Here is a 22,840-nt window from a genome sequence, read left to right on the forward strand (position 1 = left end):
ATGGAATTTTAATGTAATGCCCCAGAGTTTTTGTTTCCTTTAAATTTTTAATTTGGGAACCTCCCTGGTAGCCTATGGGTTAAGTCTCAGTGCTGTCACCACTATGGCCTGAGCTTGATTCCTGGCCAGGAGCTAACCGACCTATGGCACAGCAGACATCTCCTGTCTTGCCCATTGCCCCACTTAGCAGTAATATTTCAGTGGGTCCACCTGTTCTTCTTCCCACTCTGTTTCTGGTGAATCCTCTCATCCCCTGCACCTCTGGCCTACACCCCAGTTCTTCTATGCAAAATAAATTTATAAAATAAAACAATTTTAATTTGTAAGACTATATACAAAGTCTTATCACAGTTATAACATCAATGTATAACATGACAAATATCCAACTATTTTTTATGATAGTGCCTTTAGCCAAGTTATTTCTGTGTTTATAAAAAACCAGTTAACTGCCTTTTCGTCTTTTTTTTTTTTACCCTTCAGAATAACAATAAAATAGTCATTACCATCCCAAGTCTACAGATGAAGAAAAAACTAAGGAACACAGAAGCACTATGTCTCAAGTCTCTTATATAAGAGGTGAAGCTGAGATCTAAATCTAGGTAGCTGGGTCCAGAATCTTTGTTGTTTACCAGGAAACTAAGCCTCTTATCTAATGCATACATTAAAGAAATTGTAAGATACAGTTGAGAGAAATATTTTCATGTACTAAATTTCCTACCCAAATACCCAAAATAACTCTTTCTAGCTAGTCAATGTACTTCTCCTATGTAACTCAAGTAATAGTGTAAAGAATATTTTCTCCCCTGCTTTTTCCAAACATAATATCTTCTCACTTTTCACTTTATTGTAAAGTTCAGTATTTTTTTTTTTTTTAAAGATTTATTTTGATTGGGGCTTCCCTGGTGGCGCAAGGGGTTAAGTCTCAGCACTATCAAGCTATGGCCATCCACTGCAGCATGAGTTTGATCCTGGGCCACGGAGCTAACCCACATGGCGCAGCAGACCTCTCCTGCCTTGCCTGCTTCTCCCCTCAGCAGTGTATTTCAGTCAGTCCACCTGTTCTGCTCCCCACTCTGTGTCTCTGGTGAATCTTCTCATCCTCCCGCACCTCTGGCCTACACCCCAGTTCGTCTATGCACTAAATAAATATATATATATAAAAAAAATCTGTTATTTAAAAAGGAAAAAATAGAACTTTAATTTTTATTTCTTTGATTATTGTTTCCTTTCTGAATACTCAATTGTGATCTAGTTTTTTACACACACATTCTTCATATTTAGAACATTAACCAAAAAAGGAAGCATTAGTGAATGATCATATTTACAGCCTACTTCTTGTACTTTTGAAAACTTTTAATTCATTGTTGGTTTCACTTGGGTATAATGCTGAGGGTTTGTACAATTTGTACAATTTCAAATCAATAATGTTTGTCAACTCCCTACTCAGTTCACTGTTATTAGAAATTCCCCAACATACTCCTACAATTGGGTCTAATAGAACTAGGGTTTCTCATCACAAAATCAGTAACTAATTTTCTCTATACACTGTCAAACACAAACACATACAGGACTATATACCAAAGATTTTTTAAGATGTCTAAAAATTTATATTAAAATGATCATCTTAGGGCCTCCCAGGTTGCGCAGCGGTTGAGCGCTGGGTTGCGATGCTGCCCGCAGCCTCCGCGGCGCCGGTTCAATCCCTGGCTGCTCCCCGGCCACCGGAGGAGGGTCCCACATGGCGCGCAGACCTCTCCTGCCGCCCGCTGCTCCCCTCAGCAATGTCCTGCCTGCTCTGCTCCCCGCTCTGGCTCTGGTGAATTCTCTCACCCTCCCGCACTTCTGACTGTACCCAGTGTATGTATAAACAAAACAAACAAACAAACAAATAAATAAAACATGCCTCTATAAAAAAAAAATGTTAAAAAAAAATAAAATGATCATCTTTTTTTTTTTTTCCCCATGTTTTTATTTATTTATTTATTTGTTCGTTTGTTTCGTTTATACATGCACTGGGTACAGTCAGAAGCGCGGAAGGGTGAGAGAATTCACCAGAGCCAGAGCAGGGAGCAGAGCAGGCAGAAGGACCGAAGTACACTGCTGAGGGGAGCAGCGGGCGGCAGGAGAGGTCTGCGCACCATGTGGGACCCTCCTCCGGTGGCCGGGGAGCAGCCGGGAATCGAACCGGCGCCGCAGAGGCTGCGGGCAGCTTCGCAACCCAGCGCTCAACCGCTGCGCCACCGGGGAGGCCCTAAAATGATCATCTTAAAGAGGAGAAATCAGTTTCTTATAGAAACCCTAAAGACAAACCCAAAAAACAAAGTCTAAGTATGAATTCATCTCTCTATACCATGTTCTTCAGTAATCTAATGTCTATGTTTACAGCATAAGCATTCCTCTAGAGGAGTTATTTCCTATTCTGGAATATCTATTCCTTCCATTCACAGATTTTGAGGTTGGAACAAACAATAATTGTCTCCTTTAACTATGCCCTAAAAAAAAAAAAAAAAAAAATCATACCATTCTCCAACCTATGCTTGAATGTACAATGGACAAACTAGTGACACCGAGGAATATCTATGCTTGAAAATGCAACTCTCTCCAGTGGTCTGAAGCCTATTTAAGAGTGAGAAAGGTGGGCCTCTCTGGTGGCACAGGGTTAAGTCTCAGTGCTTTGAAGCCATCCAGTTACTACAGCTTGAGTTCAATCCCCAGCTAGGGGGCTAACCCACATGGCACAGCAGACCTCTACTATCTCACCTGATGTTCCCCTCAGCAGTGTATTTCAGTCAATCTGCCTGTTCTGCTCCCTACTCTGTCTCTGGTAGATACACTCACCCCACACCTTGCACCTCTGGCCTACACTCCAGTTTGTGTATGCATAAATAAATAAAAAACAAATGGTTACCTCCTCTTAGAAGGATTATGCGTAATCTTTCAAAAATAAATTACCTTAAAAATATAAAAAACACAGGGGCCTCCCTGGTGGCGCAAGGGGTTAAGCACCGCACTATGAATCAATCCGCAGCCTCTGAAACATGAGTTCGATTCCCGGCTGGCCAGAGAGAAACCCACACGGCGTAGCAGACCTCTCCTGTCTCGCCTGCCCATTGCTTCCCTCAGCAGTGTATTTCAGTCAGTCTGTCTGTTCTGTTCCCTACTCTGTCTCTGGTGAATCCGCTCACTCCCCAAATCTCTAGCCTGTACCCCAGTTCTTATATGCATAAATAAATCTTTAAAAAAAATACAAAAAACACAGCTGCTTATCTTATATCAAACCCCCATCCCATTACCTTTTGAAATAGTTAATGCTGGAGACCACTGTGACCGAAGAATATCAAGACAAATGCTGCCATTACTGTTAATATTTGGATGATAAATTCTTGTTGTAAATGCAACCTATAAAAAAGAATTTTTTGGTAAACTGGTTTGTTATTATATAATAATATAAAAACATATAAAAAATTTACTGTATCTCAATTACCTTAGGTGGTTTGAAGGGGTAATCTGTTGGGAAATGAATTGTCAAGAAAAATACTCCACCCTGATAGGGACTGTCATTCTGTTGATAACAAGAAAAGTGGTATTAAGATGAAAGAATTACATAAACTATTTATTCCAAAATTAATCTGAATACTTACTGGCCCCATTATTGTAGCTTGCCAATGGAACACTGAAAAAGAACAATGAGAAATCACCATGAAGCAATATCCACATTGTATCTACAACATAATAAAACTATCATTTCCCATCTAACCCCACCTTATAAGCAATGTGATGAGTTCTGGGCAGTATGAGAAATCTAAATCAAGTCTGAGTCTGAAGAGGAAAAAAAGTGGCTAGCACAGTCTAGATAAAACAGACTAGGAGCTCGATGAAGAAATGTTTGGGCTACAACATCTTGAAAATTCATGTCAGGAAGACAAACTTTCGACAAGGCTGCTGTTCTAGTTTTCTTCAAGAGTAAAGAAGATTCAAAAGATTCGACTCTCTGAAGTGTTCTGTCATTTCCCCAACACGATTATTCGCAATATAATCCTTTTATCATACTGATATATAGCAGAAGTAAAAGTCAAAGTTGGTAATACTCAAATTACAATACTGCTCCTTACAAAGAGAAAAAAAATTTAAGCACTCTCCTACGCAGTTCTTCAGAATCACTAGTCCCTCAATAGATAAAGAAAATATCTGAAAATCCCAAACTTGATTATAGACACTAGGGATAATTCCAATACATTACAAATTTGTCTAATAAGGAAATCTGTTTTTTTAAAAGTTGACATAACATTGTTTTACAACACGGCATATGATTCAGAGGTATAGGATCATACTTCTTCAAGTGTGTTATTACCACCCTCTCTCCCACCCCCTCTCCCCAGCCCTCACACCAAGGCACCTAATCCTCTACCATAGTCCACTGGGCACCCTTTAAACCCTGTTCTACACTCTCCCCCTCTGGTAACTTCAATTCTACAGGCTCTCTTCAAACAAAAAAGAAAAAAAAGTGCGAATTCCATTTCAAAGGTGGCGTGACTAAACACAGCACAAATATAAAAATGTAAGTTTTTACTTATTAATTAGCAAGCTACTTAGCACTCAATATTCATACTTGGGTCTAAGCAAACTAAGGAAAGTTGTCACTGGGATTTTATGTGAACAACTTAAACCAGCTAACTTTTGTCACAAGAGGAAATACAAAGACTAAGAAATCATATCCCCAAAAAATCACTGGAAAGTTAGTACAAACCCTAAAGTTCCTTCTGACCTCTTGATATGATACCATCCCTATGGTTGGTTTGCCCCTCACTGGGAACTGAACAGACTAACAGCAGTCTGTTTGTTAGGAATTAAAGATGGAAGATAAGCATTGCTAAGCTTTCCTTCTACATTGCCCAACATTAGTACTAAGAAAATTTCATAATTTCTGCCAACTTTTTTTTTTTTAAAGATTTATTTATTTATTTATTTATTTATTCATACAAGCACTGGGTACAGCCAGAAGCGCAGGAGGGTGAGAGGATTCACCAGAGCCATAGCAGGGAACAGAGCAGGCAGAAGGACTGAAGTACACTGCTGAGGGGAGCAGTGGGCGGCAGGAGGGGTCTGCGCGCCATGTGGGACCCTCACCCGGCGGCCGGGGATCGAACCGGCGCTGCAGAGGCTGCGGGCAGCCTCACAGCCCAGCGCTCAAGCGCTGCGCCACCGGGGAGGCCCTGCCAACTAACTTTTTAATGGATTAAGTAGCCAAGAAGAAAGTAACTTTGTGTCACCAAAATTAGACTAGTATCTTCAAAGAAGCTCCCACATAAAAGGCACAGAAAGTGCTCTTTAAAGAAACAGGAACATCTCACTCTGTTTGTAATTATATGTAGTTATAATGTGAGTAAACAAAACATTGATGACTGAAGTAGACCCCAATAACAAGGCTGAACACCTTATTATAGACAACAGAATGATTTACGCACAGGACAAGAAAACTTTTTAAAACAGGTCTTGGCCTTCCATTTAATCCTTTCATATTAAATTTATCAATATAAATGGGAGACAACTATAACCACACTTCCATTCTTGGTCAAGGTTCCAAGAATCAGGTAAGATAAGGAACAAAAAGAAAGCACTTAAAATAATGAATTATACAAATATTAGGAAAAAAAAAAAACTTTCTTTAACTATTTGTCCTTTTTTTTTTCTTCCTAGTCTTCAACATCAATTCTTTTCTTGCTAAAAATATCACCAGACTTAAGACGTTATTAGGAAAATTTGAATCAGAACAAATCTTGGCTAAAAGTAAAATACTTTTTATGATTTTTTATTGTTCTTCTAATAGAAAACGAAGCATGTTTTATTCTCTGTGACTAAAACTGACTAAAAATTTGACAATGTATAACACTCAAAAAGCTTGGAACAGAAAATCCTGACAGGCCGGCAACTAGGACATTGACAATTACAGAAAAGATACCCTTTCTAACAGATGTCAAAAGATTAATATTTTCAAATAATAATATTGCAACCTCTTTCATAGCCAACATTTCAGAAAGATGGAAGACATTCCAGTGTATTTAAGTAACATTCTGATATTACTGAGAACTCTCACAAGCAGAATTGATGAGACTGTTTCATATAAAATTCATTTTAGTTTAGTTAGTACACCGTATCTGTTTCATAGTCTCCAACAGAACTAAATGAATGCAAACCAATGGCCTTCAAAACTCTAAAAATTGTGTAAACACAAACATAGAGCTAAGTCATTAAACTAGGAAAGAGGAAAAAAAAGAAAGGAAATTGTTAATGCAGCAACTAAGATGAATGATATTTACACCTCTTGTTAAAATGACTAGAATTTACAGTACTAACAAAAGGCAGAGAAAGACAAACTAGAAGCACATTAAGATGAATTTAAATAATTAAAGCATTTAAAGACCTACCATTTCAATCTTAATTGAGTATTCTGCTACACTGGTTAAATATAAGTATACCTATTAGACTAATTGAGTTAGGCCTCCCTCTGGAAATTTCCTAGATCCCTAGCTTTCCTAAGTGGAAGAATAAAAAAGGAGGTAGTGAGAGAATATCTAACCTGTCTCAAATGACAACAGTTTTGTAAACAGTTCAAGAATCACTGGTTTCAAGTAGAGCGAATTCCAGAAACAGTTACTGGCTGAAATATTTGGCCATAAGCATAAAATACTACTATATTTTATATGAACGTCCTTTCAAAAACCTTTCATTTAAGATCAATTGTAGGAGCTGTTCAAACTAATAATTCAATATACTAAAATAAAAAGTTTTGATAGTCTAAAAGCAAAATCCCATTATCACCTGGGTTTGATGCTGTCAAACCAAATTACACAAACTGAAAGCTAAAATCTCTTATGAGAGTTTAAATGTGAAGTTCACAGTTCATTGATTACTCTTTAGTATTCTGGATAAAGCCTTGAGGCTAAAAGGGATAGTGAGAATATTTGTTATAGTTTGAGATTGAATCCCAGGAGACCTACATTTGAATTCAAGTACAGGTCTCTGGAGAATCACATTCACTAAGTATTCAAAGCAAAAGAAAACAAAGCAAATTATACAAACAATATATGACCAATCTTCCCCTTACTTCTTCTTTTTTTAAGATTTATTTATTTTTATACAAGAGCTGGGGTACAGGCCAGAGGTGTGGGAGGGTGAGAGGATTCACCAGAGAGAACGGGGAGCAGAACAGGCAGACAGACCAAAGACACTGCTGAGGGGGAGCAGCGGGCAAGACAGGAGAGGTCTCCCACCCCATATGGGTATTTTCCTGGCTGGCCAGGAATTAAACCAGCACTGCAGAGGCTGCAGACAGCTTCACAGCGCAGTGCTCAACCTACTGTGCCACCGGGGAAGCCTTCCCCTTACTTCTTTCACTAAGTATACCTTCTTTTGCTTACCAGATCTTTGCAGAGAAGTAGGGGGAAAATTACTGGTACACTAAAATCTGAATATTTAAAAATAAAGGCTAAGTCTGCCTCTTTATTCTACATTTTATGTACTTTATATCAATGACATGTAGTACTTAGGAATTTGAGAGCAAAAATAAACCCTAAGTCTCCCTCTTTATCTACATATGTACTATATATCAATGACATGTAGTATTTAGGAATTTGAGAACAAGAATAGTCACAGAGTTCCCGAAGTTTCATTCCAGCTAACAGTTTTTCTCTTCCACCTAAGATTATTTAAATTCTATCTCCTAATAATGGTAAAAATGCATTTAACAATCCAATTACAGTTTTATTCTTTTTTTTTTTGAAGATGTATTTATTTATGCATACAAGAGCTGGGGTACAGGCCAGAGATGTGGGGGGTGAGATGATTCACCAGAGACAGAGTGGGGAACAAAACAGGCAGGCAGACTGAAATACACTGCTGAGGGGAGCAGAGGGCACGACAGGAGAGGTCTGCTTCGCCATGTGGTTTCTCCCTAGCCGGCCGAGGATAGAACTTGTGCTGCAGAGGCTGTGGATTGCTTCAGAATATGGTGCTTAACCCCTTGCGCCACCAGGGAGGCCTACACTGTTTTATTCTTATGTGGTCGGTTCATCAGGAAGACCAGATTAAGACTTGGACAAGAATTCATCCTCAATGTTCTCAAACATCTACAAAAATTTTAAGTATAATATCCTCAAACACAATTTGATGACCAAGTGTAAGGTAGTTTTTCTGTCCCTAAGGATATTTTCCTTATTCTCTTTTAGAAGGTAGGTACTGTTGACATATTAGTATTATGTCACACAAGACATTCAAATTTGAATGGGAAGACTGAGTCAAAGGGAAGATTATTACATTTACAGATTTATTGAGATAATCCACATAATTCAATTCATTCATTGAAAGTGCACAATTCAATGATATCAAGTACATTCAGTTGTGCAACCATCACAATTTTAGAACATTTCTATCATCCCTTAAAGAAACACCATATTCATTAGCAGTCACTCCCCATTTTAATGCTACCATTATCTATTACTTGTCTCTCCAGATTTGCCTATTGTGAACGTTTCATATAACTGGGATTGTACAACATGTGGCCTTTTGTATTTGACTTCTCTCAGCATTGTTTTTTATTTTTTTTTAATTTAAAAACTTTTTTTTAAAAGATTTATTTATTTATTTATGTATTTATACAAGCACTGGGTACAGTCAGAAGCGCGGGAGGGTGAGAGAATTCACCAGAGCCAGAGCGGGGAGCAGAGCAGGCAGAAGGACCAAGGTACACTGCTAAGGGGAGCAGCGGGTGGCAGGAGAGGTCTGCGCGCCATGTGGGACCCTCGCCCGGCGGCCGGGGAGCTGCCGGGGATAGAACTGGCGCTGCTGAGGCTGCGGGCAGCTTCACAACCCAGCGCTCAACCGCTGCGCCACCAGGGAGGCCCTCAGCATTATGTTTTTAAGGCCCATACAAGTTGAGTATATATCAGTATTCCATTCCTTTTAATTAATATTAATATTCCATTGATGGACAAACCACATTTTATTTATCTCTCATTAGTTGGTGGCTTTGGGTTGTTTCCACCTCTGGGCTATTATAAGCAATACTATTAACACTCATGCCCAACTTTTTGTGTGGACATATGTTTTCATTTCTCTTGAATATACCTAGCAGTGAACTCACTGTCTTATGGTAACTATATTTAAGTGTCTGAGGAACCACCAAACTGGTTTTTACCCACCAGTAGTATATGAAGGTTTCAATTACTCCACATTCTCTACAACATGTGTTATTATTTGATTCTGATTCTCATCATCCAAGAAGGTATAAAGTATTTTAATTTGCATTTTCCTAATGACTAATGGTGCTGAGCATCTCTCCAAGGGCTTACTGGTAATGTCCATATTTTCTTTGGAGAAATATATGTTCAGAACCTTTGCTCATTTCTAAAACTGGGTTATTTATATTGTTGAATTACAAAGTTTTGTTTGTTTTTAAAGATTTATTTATGCATACAAGAATGGGGATACAGGTCAGAGGAGTGGGAGGGTGAAAGGATTCACCTGAGACAAAGCGGGGAGCAGAACAGGCAGACTGACTGAAATATACTGGGGAGCAGCAGGCCAGTCAGGAGAGGTCTGCTTCGCCATGTGGGTTGCTCCCTGGCCGGGGAGTGAACTCGTGCTGCAGTGGCTGTGGTTAGCTTCATAGGTTGCTGTGTCCCAAACCCTTGCGCCACCAGGGAGGCCCCGAATTACAAAGTTTGTTTACATATTATAATAACTTTTTTATCAGATGTAAGGCTTGCAAAAATTTTCTTTATCCTTTTAACTTTTTTTTTTTTTTTAAATATTTAAAGGCAGGTTTATTAGGAAAAGGGTCAGGAAAGTAAAGTACACTTGCATAGACACAAGCGGGCAGCAAGAGCTGCCCCAAAAGGGACAGGTTTGCTAAAAGAGGCCTGCATTGTTGCAGGCAGGCAGGAAGCTGTTGCCCTGCAGAGGGAGAGAGCTGGTGAAAAGAGAGGCACTTGCATAGGCACAGGTAGACAGTGGGAGTGCTGCTATCCCTTTACTTTTTTTTTTTTTTTTTTTAAAGATTTATTTATTTATTTATACAAGCACTGGGTACAGTCAGAAGCGCGGGAGGGTGAGAGAATTCACCAGAGCCAGAGCAGAGAGCAGAGCAGGCAGACACTGCTGAGGGGAGCAGTGGGCGGCAGGAGAGGTCTGCGCGCCATGTGGGATCCTTGCCCGGCGGCCAGGGATTGAACTGGCGCTGCAGAGGCTGCAGGCAGCTTCGCAGCCCAGCGCTCAACCGCTGCGCCACCGGGGAGGCCCCTATCCTTTTACTTTCTTTTTTTTTTTTTTTTTATAGAGGCATGTTTTATTTATTTGTTTGTTCGTTCGTTTATACATGCACTGGGTACAGTCAGAAGCGTGGGAGGGTGAGAGAATTCACCAGAGCCAGAGCAGGGAGCAGAGCAGGCAGAAGGACCGAAGTACACTGCTGAGGGGAGCAGCGGGCGGCAGGAGAGGTCTGCGCGCCATGTGGGACCCTCCTCCGGTGGCCGGGGAGCAGCCGGGGATCGAACTGGCGCGGCAGAGGCCGCGGGCAGCTTCGCAACCCAGCGCTCAACCACTGCGCCACCGGGGAAGCCCCTTTTACTTTCTTGATGGTATCATTTGCCAGCAACTTTTTTTTTTTTTTTTTTATTGTGGGACTGAGCCCTTTATTTATTTTTTTTTTTTTATAGAGGCATGCTTTATTTATTTGTTTGCTGGTTTGTTTGTTTGTTTTGTTTATACATGCACTGGGTACAGTCAGAAGCACGGGAGGGTGAGAGAATTCACCAGAGCCAGAGTGGGGAGCAGAGCAGGCAGAAGGACCAAAGTACACTGCTGAGGGGAGCAGCGGGCGGCAGGAGAGGTCTGCACGCCATGTGGGACCCTCCTCCGGTGGCCGGGGAGCAGCCGGGGATCGAACCGGCACCGCAGAGGCCGCGGGCAGCTTCGCAACCCAGCGCTCAACCGCTGCGCCACCGGGGAGGCCCATTTGCCAGCAACTTTTTGATGAAGTCTAATTTATCTATTTTTTTCCTCTTATTGTTAATGCTCTGGGGGGAATTTTATTCAACACTTCAGTATAACAACTTTTTAAAGAAAGGCATGTGATAACACTATGGTAGAAGCAAAAGTAAAGGCAAAATTATAGAATGAAACATATTCTATATGTTTTGAAATAGAAACCTAATCCTCAGACTCCAAACACTTTTAATTCAAGGCCAGCCACTCCACTTTTGAGAATTTAGTAGTAAAACTACTTTTTAAATTGAAAGAACACACTGATGCAGATAGACTCCATGACAGCATGGAACAACAAAACTAGAATCAGAAAACCTGAGAATGAGTCCACCTTGGAAACCTACATGAGCTTCTCCCTAGATTCTCCTCTAAAATAGTTTACAATTTCTACCCAACTCACCTAAAAGAATTGTTATAAAGCTTCAATGAGATAATGTATATTTTAAGTACTTGGCCTGTCCTGTTTGAAATCAATGTTACAGTTACCAATGCTGGACAGATCTGAATAATTTTAGTGGGATTTTTTTTTAATTAATTAATTTATTTATACAAGCACTGGGTACAGTCAACAAGCGCGGGAGGGTGAGAGAATTCACCAGAGCCAGAGTGGGGAGCAGAACAGGCAGACTGATGAAGTACACTGCTGAGGGGAGCAGTGGGAGAGGTCTGTGCGCTGGACACTCGCTGGCAGCCGGGGATTGAACCAGCGCTGCAGAGGCTGCAGGCAGCATCACAGTTTAGTGCTCAACCGCTGCCAGGGAGGCCCTTAGTGGGATTTTTCATCACATGTAAATCCTATAATTTGGAACATCTACCTGTTTTACCTGTTAAACATTCCTTGTAAAAGGACAACCCTACTTTGATTCTTAAGAATATAGTAAACCAATAATAACATTCTTAAGAAAAATCAGGAAAAATAATTTTAAATCTGTTAATATAAACTCATACTTACGTTTGACTTAATCTATACAATTCTTTTACACAAAAGTTTTCAACTTGTTCATCTTTTTCCTATTTGCTAAATGTTACCTTTATTGTTGTAAATTAGTTACCTATCTATCATAAAGCATAGTCTTGCTCAAATATCCTTTCTTTAGAAAAGGCTAGCAAACATGGGGATCAAGTTCAAAACATATTTTGAACTTGCTAAGAGAGTAGGTCTTAAAAGTTTTAATTACACACAGTTTAACTAATTATGGTGCTATTGTAGCAATTATTCCACTATATATACAAATAACAAAGCATGCTGCATACCTGAAACAATATATCAACTATATCTAAATTTAAACATAAAAGACTGTACAATGGTATAAGGGGCAGAAATTATGCTAAGATAAATGGATGAACATTCCTGATACGAGCATTTAATAAATCAGATAGGACTAAGCAGATAAACTGGACATTAAAAATAAAATCATGTATGTCTTCACAAGTATAAGCTAGTAGAAAGAGACAGGCACGCACACACAAATCATTCTTAGTACTACCTTAAAGAGCAAGAGTTGTTGTTGATAAAAGCTCTAATATTTTACACCCCAGGAAATACTCCAAAAGGATGAAGGACAGCTAGGAAGGGGCCAGAACAACCACACAGAGAGTCTGGTAGAAGAGGTTCAAGTTGTAATGAACAGCACAGAGGATGATGAAATAATACAGAAAACTGCATTTTTCATAGTTAAGTAAGGTTAATCACACTGTCTCTTCCCTACATAATTATCTCTTCACAGAAAATAACCTTAAGAGATGTATATTAATCAGTCCCAAAGCTTCTGAGAGGCATATTATTAGAGAGGCATATTGGTATGCTGTTTTACTCCATCATTCCTTTTCAATACTTACTATCATCTCCAACAGGACCTGCTGAACACTGTGCTGGGGGGTCCCGTGCCAGGTCATTCAATTCCTTAAGAAAGGGGCAAGAAAAGAAATGTGTTTAATCTAAGTGCATACTTTTATACATTAATAAATTAATCAAGATTCTCATTCTATCATCAGAGCTGCTTGAGGTGTACTCCTTTAAAATCACAGAGGAGTAATATGGATCTTTAGGTTAAAATATTTTGATTCCTAAATGCAATCATGTTTTTATTTTTTTCCCCTAAGATTTATTTATACGAGAACTGGGGTACAGACCAGAGGTGCAGGAGGGTGAGAGAATTCACCAGAGGCATAGCGGGGAGCAGAACAGGCAGACGGACCAAAGACACTGCTGAGGGGAGCAGCAGGTGAGGCAGGAGAGGTCTGCCAAGCCATGTGGGTTTCTCCCTGGCCAGCTGGGAATTGAACTTGTGCTGCAGAGGCTGCCGGCAGGTTCACAGCACAGTGTTCAACCCGCTGTGCCACCAGAGAGGCCCCAATCATGTTTTTAAAAATTGGATCATTTTTGCTTTGTTCAGAGTTTAATGAGTAAATATAGTATAATGTACAAAGAGCCACAAAAATTGTGCTAAGGTAAAAACTTCTTTTTCAGGGCCTCCCCTGGTGGCGCAGCGGTTGAGAGCTGGGCTGTGAGGCTGCCTGCAGCGCCGGTTCGTTCCCCAGCCACCGGCAAGGATCCCACAAAAAAAACAAAAATCTTCTTTTTCAAAAAACTTTTCAAAAGAGACCCAAAGCCAGTTTTTGTAACTCTAAACTATTAGGTTACACTTGAGTATGAATGCACCCAAATTATACAGGACTATCTGACAATATGTTGATATATTTTCAGCTGGTATCTATTATCAGGGTTCCAAAGGTAGGAAAAAACCTTAAAATTATACTATATTTCTTTTCTCCTTACCTTGGTACTGAAAATGAAAACAAGCTCTAGGAAAAGACTAGTTTTAGATTTTATGTTTAAACTACAGCAGTAAAATATTTTAAAGGTACAACAAAAACTTCTTAGATCTAATTAATGAGTTATATGAAGTATGGTTTGAATACCCCAATTACAGACTTCAAAATTTTCAGCACATAAGTTATTTCTGCAAGCCCGTTGTTCTGAGTTAACTTAGTTAACTAGTCATTTTGTTACAATTATGTTTCATCCATGGGCCTCCCCTGGTGGCACCGCAGTTGAGCGCTGGTCTGGGAGGCTGCCCGCAGCCTCTGCAGCGCTGGATCGACCCCTGGCCACCCGCAAGGGTCCCACTTGGCGCGCAGACCTTTCCTGCTGCCCGCTGTTCCCCTCGGCTGTGTATTTCATCATTCTGCCTGCTCTGTTCCCTGCTCTGGCTCTGGTGAGTTCTCTCACCCTCCTGCGCTTCTGACTGTACCCAGTGCTTGTATAAATAAATAAATAAATAAATCTTAAAAAAATATGTTTCATTCTATAAGTTTGGAGGAAAAACAAAGTATAGAAAAAAAGTACAGAAATGTTATTTTTTTTTTTTTTAAATATTAAATTTTATTTTTATATTCCCCCATACAATTGCAAACGCCCCATTCTGACCCCAATCCTTCCCCTCCCGCCCCCCCACCCCCCAAAAAGTGTCTCTGGTTCATAGTTTTTTTGTTTATTTTGATTTTCACTTTCTTATATTCATTTTCCTGGTCCCTTATTTAAGTTTTCTAGATTCCTGCTATGAGTGAGACCATCCGGTATTTTTCTTTTTCTTTTTGGCTTATTTCGCTGAGCATGATCCCTTCCAGTGCCATCCATGTTGCTGCAAATTGCATGTGTTTATCTTTTTTGAATGCTGAGTAATATTCCATGGTATATATGTACCACATCTTCTTGATCCAGTCATCTATTTTTGGGCATTTGGGTTGTTTCCAAAGCTTAGCTATTGTAAACAGTGCTGCTATAAACATAGGAGTGCAGGTGCTCTTTGGAATTGATGTTTCTGTGTCCTTTGGGTAAATACCTAGGAGTGGAATTGCTGGATCATATGGAAGCTCTATGTTTAGTAGGTCCAGAAATCTCCACACAGCTCTCCATAGTGGTTGGACCAGTTTGCACTCCCACCAACAGTGCACAAGAGTTCCTTTTTCTCCACATCCTCGCCAACATTTGTTGTTGCTAGTTTTTTTAATATGTGCCATTCTCACTGGTGTGAGATGGTATCTCATGGTAGTTTTGATTTGCACAGAAATGTTATTTTTTTAAGATTTATTTTTATTTATTTATTTTATTTATTTATACAAGCACTGGGTACAGTCAGAAGCGCGGGAGGGTGAGAGAATTCACCAGAGCGGGAGCAGAGCAGGCAGAAGGACCGAAGTACACTGCTGAGGGGAGCAGCGGGCGGCAGGAGAGGTCTGCGCGCCATGTGCGACCCTCCTCCGGTGGCCGGGGAGCAGCTGGGGATTGAACTGGCGCTGCAGAAGCTGCAGGCAGCTTCAGCAACCCAGCACTCAACCGCTGTGCCACCGGGAAGGCCCCAGAAATGTTATTTTTTAAGTACTGGGACAGAGATAAAGTTTAACAGTATCCATTTTCTTAAGTATCTCAATTTTTGGATTTTGTATCTCTCTAAAATAGACATTGCTTGCTCAAAAAAAGTAACTTATGTACAGTTCCCACTTACAAACATTGTTTACAATAACAGAGCAGAATAGCCAAGAATGCTTCCTCAATTTAAAACACAAAAGTTACCCATTTCTTTTCATTAATAAAGTATTGCTATTAAAATATAACTTAGGGACTCCCTGGTGGTGCAAGGGGTAAGACGTAACCTATGAAGCTATCCGCAGCCACTGCAAAACGAGTTTGATCCCTGGCCAGGGAGCTACCCACATGGCACGAGACCTCTCCTGCCTCGCCCGCTGCTCCCCTAGCAGTGCGTTTCAGTCAGTCTGCCTGTTCTGTTCCCCATTCTGTCTCTAGTGAATCCTCTCACCCCCCACACACCTCTAGCCTGTACCCCCATTTTTGCATGCATAAATGAGTAAATCTTTTAAAAAAATAACTTAAGCTATTCTGAAGTCCTTCAGTGTTCATTAGAATTTTACTCGTGATTTACTCTTAAATTTTTTCTCCTTTCAAATGAAGCCACCTTTTTCTTCTCAATGAAATTGAGGTTTAACAATGAAAGCTAACATTTATCCATCAGCCTGACAGAAGATCCATCAGTCCATTTCTATGGCCTATATAACTTAGTTTCTTTCTAGTGGAAGGCCATCCGTATTGTGTGTGTGTGTGTGTGTATGTGTAGAAGAATGGGGGTGAAGGTCAGAGGTGAGAGGATTCACCAGAGTGAGGAGCAGAACAGGTGGATTTTACTAAAATACACTGCTAAGGGGAGCAGAGGGTGAGACAGGAGGTCTGCTGTGCCATATGTGGGTTAGCTCACTGGCTGGGGATTGAACTCAGGTCGCAGCAGTGGTAGTGCTGAGACTTAACCCCTAGGCCACCAGAGAGGCCCCAGAATAATTAATTTTTTAAAAGATTTGTTTATTTATGCATATAAGAACTGGGGTACAGGCCAGAGGTGTGGAGGATGAGAGGATTCACCAGAGACAGAGTGGGGAACAGAACAGACAGAGCCACTGAAATACACTGCTGAGGGGAGCAGCAGGCCAGTCAGGAGAGTCTGCTGTGCCATGTGCGTGGCTCCCTGCCCAGGGATCGAATTCATGCTGCAGTGGCTATGGATAGCTTCATAGGTTGCCTCATAACCCCTTGCACCACCAGGAAGGCCCAGAATAATTAATTTTTAAAAGCTTACCTAAACTTGGGCTACTAGACATTTAACACACACATTAAATACTTCCTTGGTTTTGACAGTGATATGGATAAATCTCAAAAGCATACTGTTTTTTTTTTTTTTTTTTATAGAGGCATGTTTATTTATTTATTTATTTTGTTTGTTTGTTTGGTTTATACATGCACTGGGTACAGTCAGAAGCGCGGGAGGGTGAGAGAATTCACCAGAGCCAGAGCGGGGAGCAGAGCAGGCAGAAGGACCGAAGTACACTGCTGAGGGGAGCAGCGGGCGGCAGGAGAGGTCTGCGCGCCATGTGGGATTCTCCGCCGGTGGCCGGGGAGCAGCCGGGGATCGAACCGGCGCCGCAGAGGCCGCGGGCAGCTTCGCAACCCAGCGCTCAACCGCTGCGCCACCGGGGAGGCCCTCAAAAGCATACTGTTAAGTGCAAGAAGCAAGATATAAAAGGACTGCATTCAGTATGATTCCAACTGATTACACATTCTAGAAAAGACAAAATTATAGTGACAGGAAGCAGATCAATGGTTCCAGGGGCTGAAGGATGTTGGAAGAGGTTAACTACAAAAGGATATGAGGAAAATTTAGGGAGGTATGGAAATGTTCCATATCATGATTTTAGTAGAAATTGCACAACTATATTTGTGTATGTCTAAATAAACTCAAACTGTGTAATAAAAAGTTTGATTTTATTGCATGTAATATCAGTTTATTTTACAAAAGCAGATATGCATTCATCTTTGTATACACATGAAATATCTGAAGAATACACAAGTAACTAGTTAGTTCTTGCCTTCAGAAAGGAAAGCCTGCTTTGGGGTAAGAATGGTGACTGTATATACACACTCCTTTTAAACCATTTGAATTTTGGGCCTCCCCAGTGGTGCAGCGGTTGAGCGCTGAGTTGCGAAGCTGCCTGCGGCCTCTGCGGCGCCGGTTCTATCCCCGGCTGCTCTCCGGCCACTGGAGGAGGGTCCCACATGGCGCGCGGACCTCTCCTGCCGCCCCCTGCTCCCCTCAACTGTGTACTTCAGTCTTCTGCCTGCTCTGCTCCCCGCTCTGGCTCTGGTGAATTCTCTCACCCTCCCGCGCTTCTGACTGTACCCAGTGCTTGTATAAACAAACAAACAAATAAATAAAAACATGCCTCTATTAAAAAAGAAAAAAATAATAATAAACCATTTGAATTTTTTAAAAAAAGATTTATTTATTTATACAAGCACTGGGTACAGTCAGAAGCGCAGGAGGGTAAGTGAATTCACCAGAGCCAGAGCGAGGAGCAAAGCAGGCAGAAGACTGAAGTACACTGCTGAGGGGAGCAGCGGGCGGCAGGAGAGGTCTGCGCACCATGTGGGACCCTCCTCCGGTGGCCGGGGAGCACCGGGGATTGAACCAGCGCTGCAGAGGCTGCGGGCAGCTTCGCAACCCAGTGCTCAACCGCTGCGCCACGGGAGAGGCCCACCTTTTGAATTTTATAACAGGTACTCACTGCCTATTTGAAAAATTAATTACCAGTTGACTATATTCTGGGATTGAAATAAAATAGCTAGGGTCTCCTAGTGGTGCAGGGGTTAAAAGTCTCAGTGCTATCAAGCTATTGCCAGCCACTGTGGCATAAGTTCCATCCCTGGCCAGGGAGCTGACCCACATGGCACAACAGACCTCTCGTCTTGCTCACTGCGCCCATCAGCAGTGTATTTCAGGAGATCTGCCTGCTCTGCTCCCCACTGTCTCTGGTGAATCCTCTCATTCCCCCATATGTCTGGCCTACATCCCAGTTCTTGTATGCATAAATAAATAAAAATAAATCTTAAAAAAAAAAAAGACGACTACCTACTTCCCATAAGATTAGTCCCTATTTAAAAGTGGCCACTATAAAATAGAGAAATGAAACTTCTGAAAGCCTCAGACATTTATCATAGCACTCTAGCAAAAAGGAAAGAACCTTTTCAACTCTTAAGAGTGCTCAAAATTAGGACATCAGCTGGTAAAAAATTCATGCTTCTACTCATTATTTTAAAAATAATTCTCTTTCCCTCATCTTAACAATTATGAAACAAAATACAGATGGCAGGGAATAGAGTTCTGTTTCAGTATTGTGATCCTTACTCTATGGCATAAGATGAAAGGAACAAGATGGGAAATGGAAAGGTTATAATTAATTTCATAAAAAATTGCTCTCAAGTTTTAACAGTTCTGAATATTGCTATACAAATCAAGGATATTTGATGGGGCTATTCAGGATGCAGGAAATTTAAGCAAAGTTTATGATTCAGTTAAAAAAATTTAAATCAGAAGAGATCAACTAGATCAATTACCAGTAAGAAAATAAGATGCAAAAGCATTTAATCCAAGTAATAATCAGGAGAGTAAGGACTTGTTTTATTGTATTATGACTCTTTAGTCTAGATTTAAAATATTAGAAATATACAATTTAGAACATCTGAGAATTTATAACTTGCCTAGGAAATCAATATTCTTATGAAGAGTGAACTATATAGAAAGAACAGCTAAAACAGTAGGTCTCAGAAAAGATGTTCTGACACAGTAGTAGCAGCAACACAAGAGAACTTAGAAATGCAAATCCTAGACTCCAATCAGACTGACCGAATCAAAAACTCTGGAGTATACCTCAATAATGTGTGTTTTAACAGTCTCCCAGGAAATCATTATGCACACTGAAAGCTGATTACCTTTATTTTTAACAAATTAAGCAGCAAAGATAAAAGGCAATGCTAACAAACTCACCACCAGCAAGACTGGAAGGAAGGAAAGAGAAGGTGAAGGGTGAAATGGTGGCTCAAAATGAAGAAACCAAGAAAGGGTTAAGACCTTGAAAGGTTAAGTTATGTTCCACATTTTCAAGAAACACTGAGGGAAGCAATCTGTCTTTCTAAAGTACTACATTCTCATGTCCCACCCCTAAAGATTGCAACATAAATGTTAACTTTACTACCTGCTTATATGCCAGCTGATATTTAAAAGTAACTCATAGCTGGCCTCCCTGGTGGTGCAAGGGGTTAAGCACAGCACTGTGAAGCTGTCTGCAGCCTCTGTAGCAAGAGTTTGATCCCCGGCCATGGAGCTACCCACATGGCGTGGCAGACCTCACCTATCTCGCTTGCTGCTCCCCTCAGCAATGCATTTTGTCAGTTTGCCTGTTTTTTGTTTTTTTTTTTAAAGATTTATTTATTTATGCATACAAAAGCTGGGGTACAGGCCAGAGATGTGGGATATGACAGGATTCACCAGAGACAGAGTGGGGAGCAGAACAGGCAGACTGGCTAAAATACACTGCTGAGGGTAGCAGCGGGTGAGACAGGAGAGGTCTGCTGTGCCATGTGGGTAGCTCCCTGGCTGGCCGGGGATTAAACTTGTGCTGCAGAGGCTGCAGATTGCTTCATAGTGCGGTGCTTAATCCCTTGCGCCACCAGGGAGGCCCTCAGTCTGCCTGTTCTGTTCCCCGCTCTGGCTCTGGTGAATTCTCTCACCCTCCTGTGCTTCTGACTGTACCCAGTGCTTGTATGTATGTATGTATAAATAAATAAATAAACAAACAAACAAATAAATCTTAAAAGAAAATCCATCTACAGAATTTCACACTATTTGTTAATGATAGATTTAATCCCTTGGCAGTCTTAATTTTCTATTTTTTTCTTAATAATGCTTTCTATTACAGAGAAAGGCAAATTGATGGACACATGTACCAACATCAGTCTATTCCTGAACAGAAGTGGTACGTTTATTTGAGATTAAAGTCATAAGCCCTTAAAAATTTTCAAGTTAGTTAAAAGTACAAGTACCCACACCAATACCATACAGCTTTGCCCAAGCTTAACACTAGAACTTTTATTAAGTCCCCTGCATATTCTCCCCCCGAAAACAACTACTATAAACTTAGTGCCTGTCATTCCCTTGCCTTTTAATACTTGGCTATATATCCATAAACAATGTAGCTTTGTTATCATGTTTTTAAATTTTTATTTAAACCTGTTACTGACATGTATTCTTCTATACTATGCTTTCTTCTCAACATATTGACATGTTTTTCTATAAAAGATACACTAGAAAATAGAGTTTATTCCTTTTTATTGCTGGTTATTTTGGTAAGACTATTTCTAAACCACATAGGTTCATTTTGTTAGTTGGTGGTCACATCTATTTTTCACTTATAATGTTTCAGCAAATACTTTTACACACAAAAGATTTTCTAGGCAAACACTTTTTTCATTTAAGTAAAAAGTACCAAATTTCTGCTACTCTTTAAAACCGTAATTTTTTTTATTATGTATGGGATTTTAAATTATCTCTTTAATACAAGGACACTGGAATTTACACACTTGATTCACTGCCTATGGAAGGGAAAATTATCCCTAAAACATGCTTCCCTAACCTCCATGGAGAATAACATGACAAGTTCCCAATCTAAACCTTCCTTCATTCATCACCATTTGAAAATCCTTCAGGCCTAAATTCAGCAACATATTTCTTGCCAACAACCATTAAATGTTAAATAAAACTTTTATTCATCATCATCTACTACAGAAATCTAACATTTGTTTCTTTGGTAGCACCACAAAATGTGTTAGTGTTTAAGGGCACACCTATTTTAAATTATAATTTTCCTATCAATTCCATAGTTAGTGTTCCATACAACTTATTTGCTATTTATTAAACTGAGATGCTTCAATTATTAAAAAGAAAATTTTCTGAGTTTATAAAAAAAAACTCTAGATGGCCTTCACTTCAATTACTTATTTGACAAAAAATGTATGTGGAGATTTTCATGCTGCAAATACTGAAAACTAAAGAGTTAAGTATGTTAGTGAAAAGTTTCCACAAAAATTACAAAGGCTTTATTTTGCTGATATCAGATTAGGGGTAATAGGGAGAATTCAGGTTTTCTAAATCTTTTAATAATCTTATTAGATATTCTCATTATTCTGCTCGTAGGTACTTTATGCAAGTCATTCAACTTCTCCAGACCAGTCTTCACCTCTATAAAACAAGGAAGTTAAACTATAACAAATTTACACAGCCAGATCTGGTTAACAGGTTTAGGGGTGAAACAAGTTCAGGAAATGTTATAATTCAAACCTTTGTAAGAATATCTACGGTTCTAAAGAAGTCCTAGATCAAAGAAAAATACACTGCCTGGCCATAAAACCAACTTTGCTCTCTCCCTGACTCATTCTTCCTATACCCCCTTACCCAACCACAAAATTTCAAATGTCTGCAGGAATGTCAGAAATAAATCTGTAGGAACCAAGAGTAACAATTTTAATCTTAGACAAAGAAATGTTAGTTTTATGAATAAAAACCTTTCAAGCATGGCAAAAATCGATACAATATAGCTAAAGCTCTCCAACAGTTACCTCCTACATCTTGTCTCCCTCATTTAGACTATACTCAGGTTTTTCAATTTTTAAAAATAAATACATATAAAATTTCCCATCTTATCTATTTTTTAAAGATTTATTTATTTATGCATACAAGAATTGGGGTACAGGCCAGAGATGTGGGGGGTGAGAGGATTCACCAGAGACAGAGTGGGGAACAAAACAGGCAGACCAACTGAAATACACTGCTGAGGGGAGCAGCAAGTGAGTCAGGAGAGGTCTGCTGCGCCACGTGGGTTGCTCCCTGGCCGGCCAGGGGATAGAACTTGTGCTGCAGAGGCTGCGGATAGCTTCATAGGTTGTGTCTTAACCCCTTGCGCCACCAGGGAGGCCCTCATCTTATCTATTTTTAAGTATAAGTACAGTGGCACTAAGTACAAGTACAGTGGCACTAAGTACATTAACAGTGTGTTCAGAATGTACTAAGAGAATGTTGAAAGAAAGCTAGTGTATTAGTTTTTAAATTGTTTAATACAACAGATTACATGTTTAATACAAGGCAGGTTACTTGTTTCTATTCATTTTCAGAAGCAGGGACTTAAAGTTACCTCTGCCAAATTAGGAAATCCTACAAAGTTGAGTTACGTGGCAATGCTGGTAGTTTCTAGCAGTGATGAAATACATAGCTGATGCATTTTTCTGGCTTTCAAAAAGTTGTTCTATGTAAAAAGGGAACAATTTCTTTCATGAAGCACATTCTTTGAAAAAGGGAAATTTTTTTTTTGATGAAGTACTGGGGTGTAGGCCAGAGGTGTGGGT

At 40.0% G+C, this 22,840-nt stretch overlaps 1 protein-coding gene across 3 annotated transcripts in view; it reads right to left on the reverse strand.

Annotated features, from left to right (window-relative positions):
- The window catches only part of UBE2D2 (ubiquitin conjugating enzyme E2 D2), a 52,331-nt gene that overhangs the window by 6,595 nt on the left and 22,896 nt on the right, over window positions 1-22,840 (reverse strand). For all 3 annotated transcript variants that reach the window (XM_037509174.1, XM_037509175.2, XM_054694336.1), the window contains exons 2-5: window positions 12,880-12,943; window positions 3,642-3,673; window positions 3,485-3,562; window positions 3,294-3,399 (exon numbers count right to left, since the gene is read on the reverse strand). In XM_037509174.1, the coding sequence (XP_037365071.1) occupies window positions 3,294-3,399; window positions 3,485-3,562; window positions 3,642-3,673; window positions 12,880-12,943 (280 nt within the window). The remainder of the gene's footprint in view (window positions 1-3,293; window positions 3,400-3,484; window positions 3,563-3,641; window positions 3,674-12,879; window positions 12,944-22,840) is intronic.

This window comes from Talpa occidentalis, unplaced genomic scaffold (assembly GCF_014898055.3).
Source record: "Talpa occidentalis isolate TD23 unplaced genomic scaffold, MPIMG_talOcc4v2.1 talOcc4.13, whole genome shotgun sequence".
In the NCBI taxonomy this organism is placed as follows: Eukaryota; Metazoa; Chordata; class Mammalia; order Eulipotyphla; family Talpidae; genus Talpa; species Talpa occidentalis.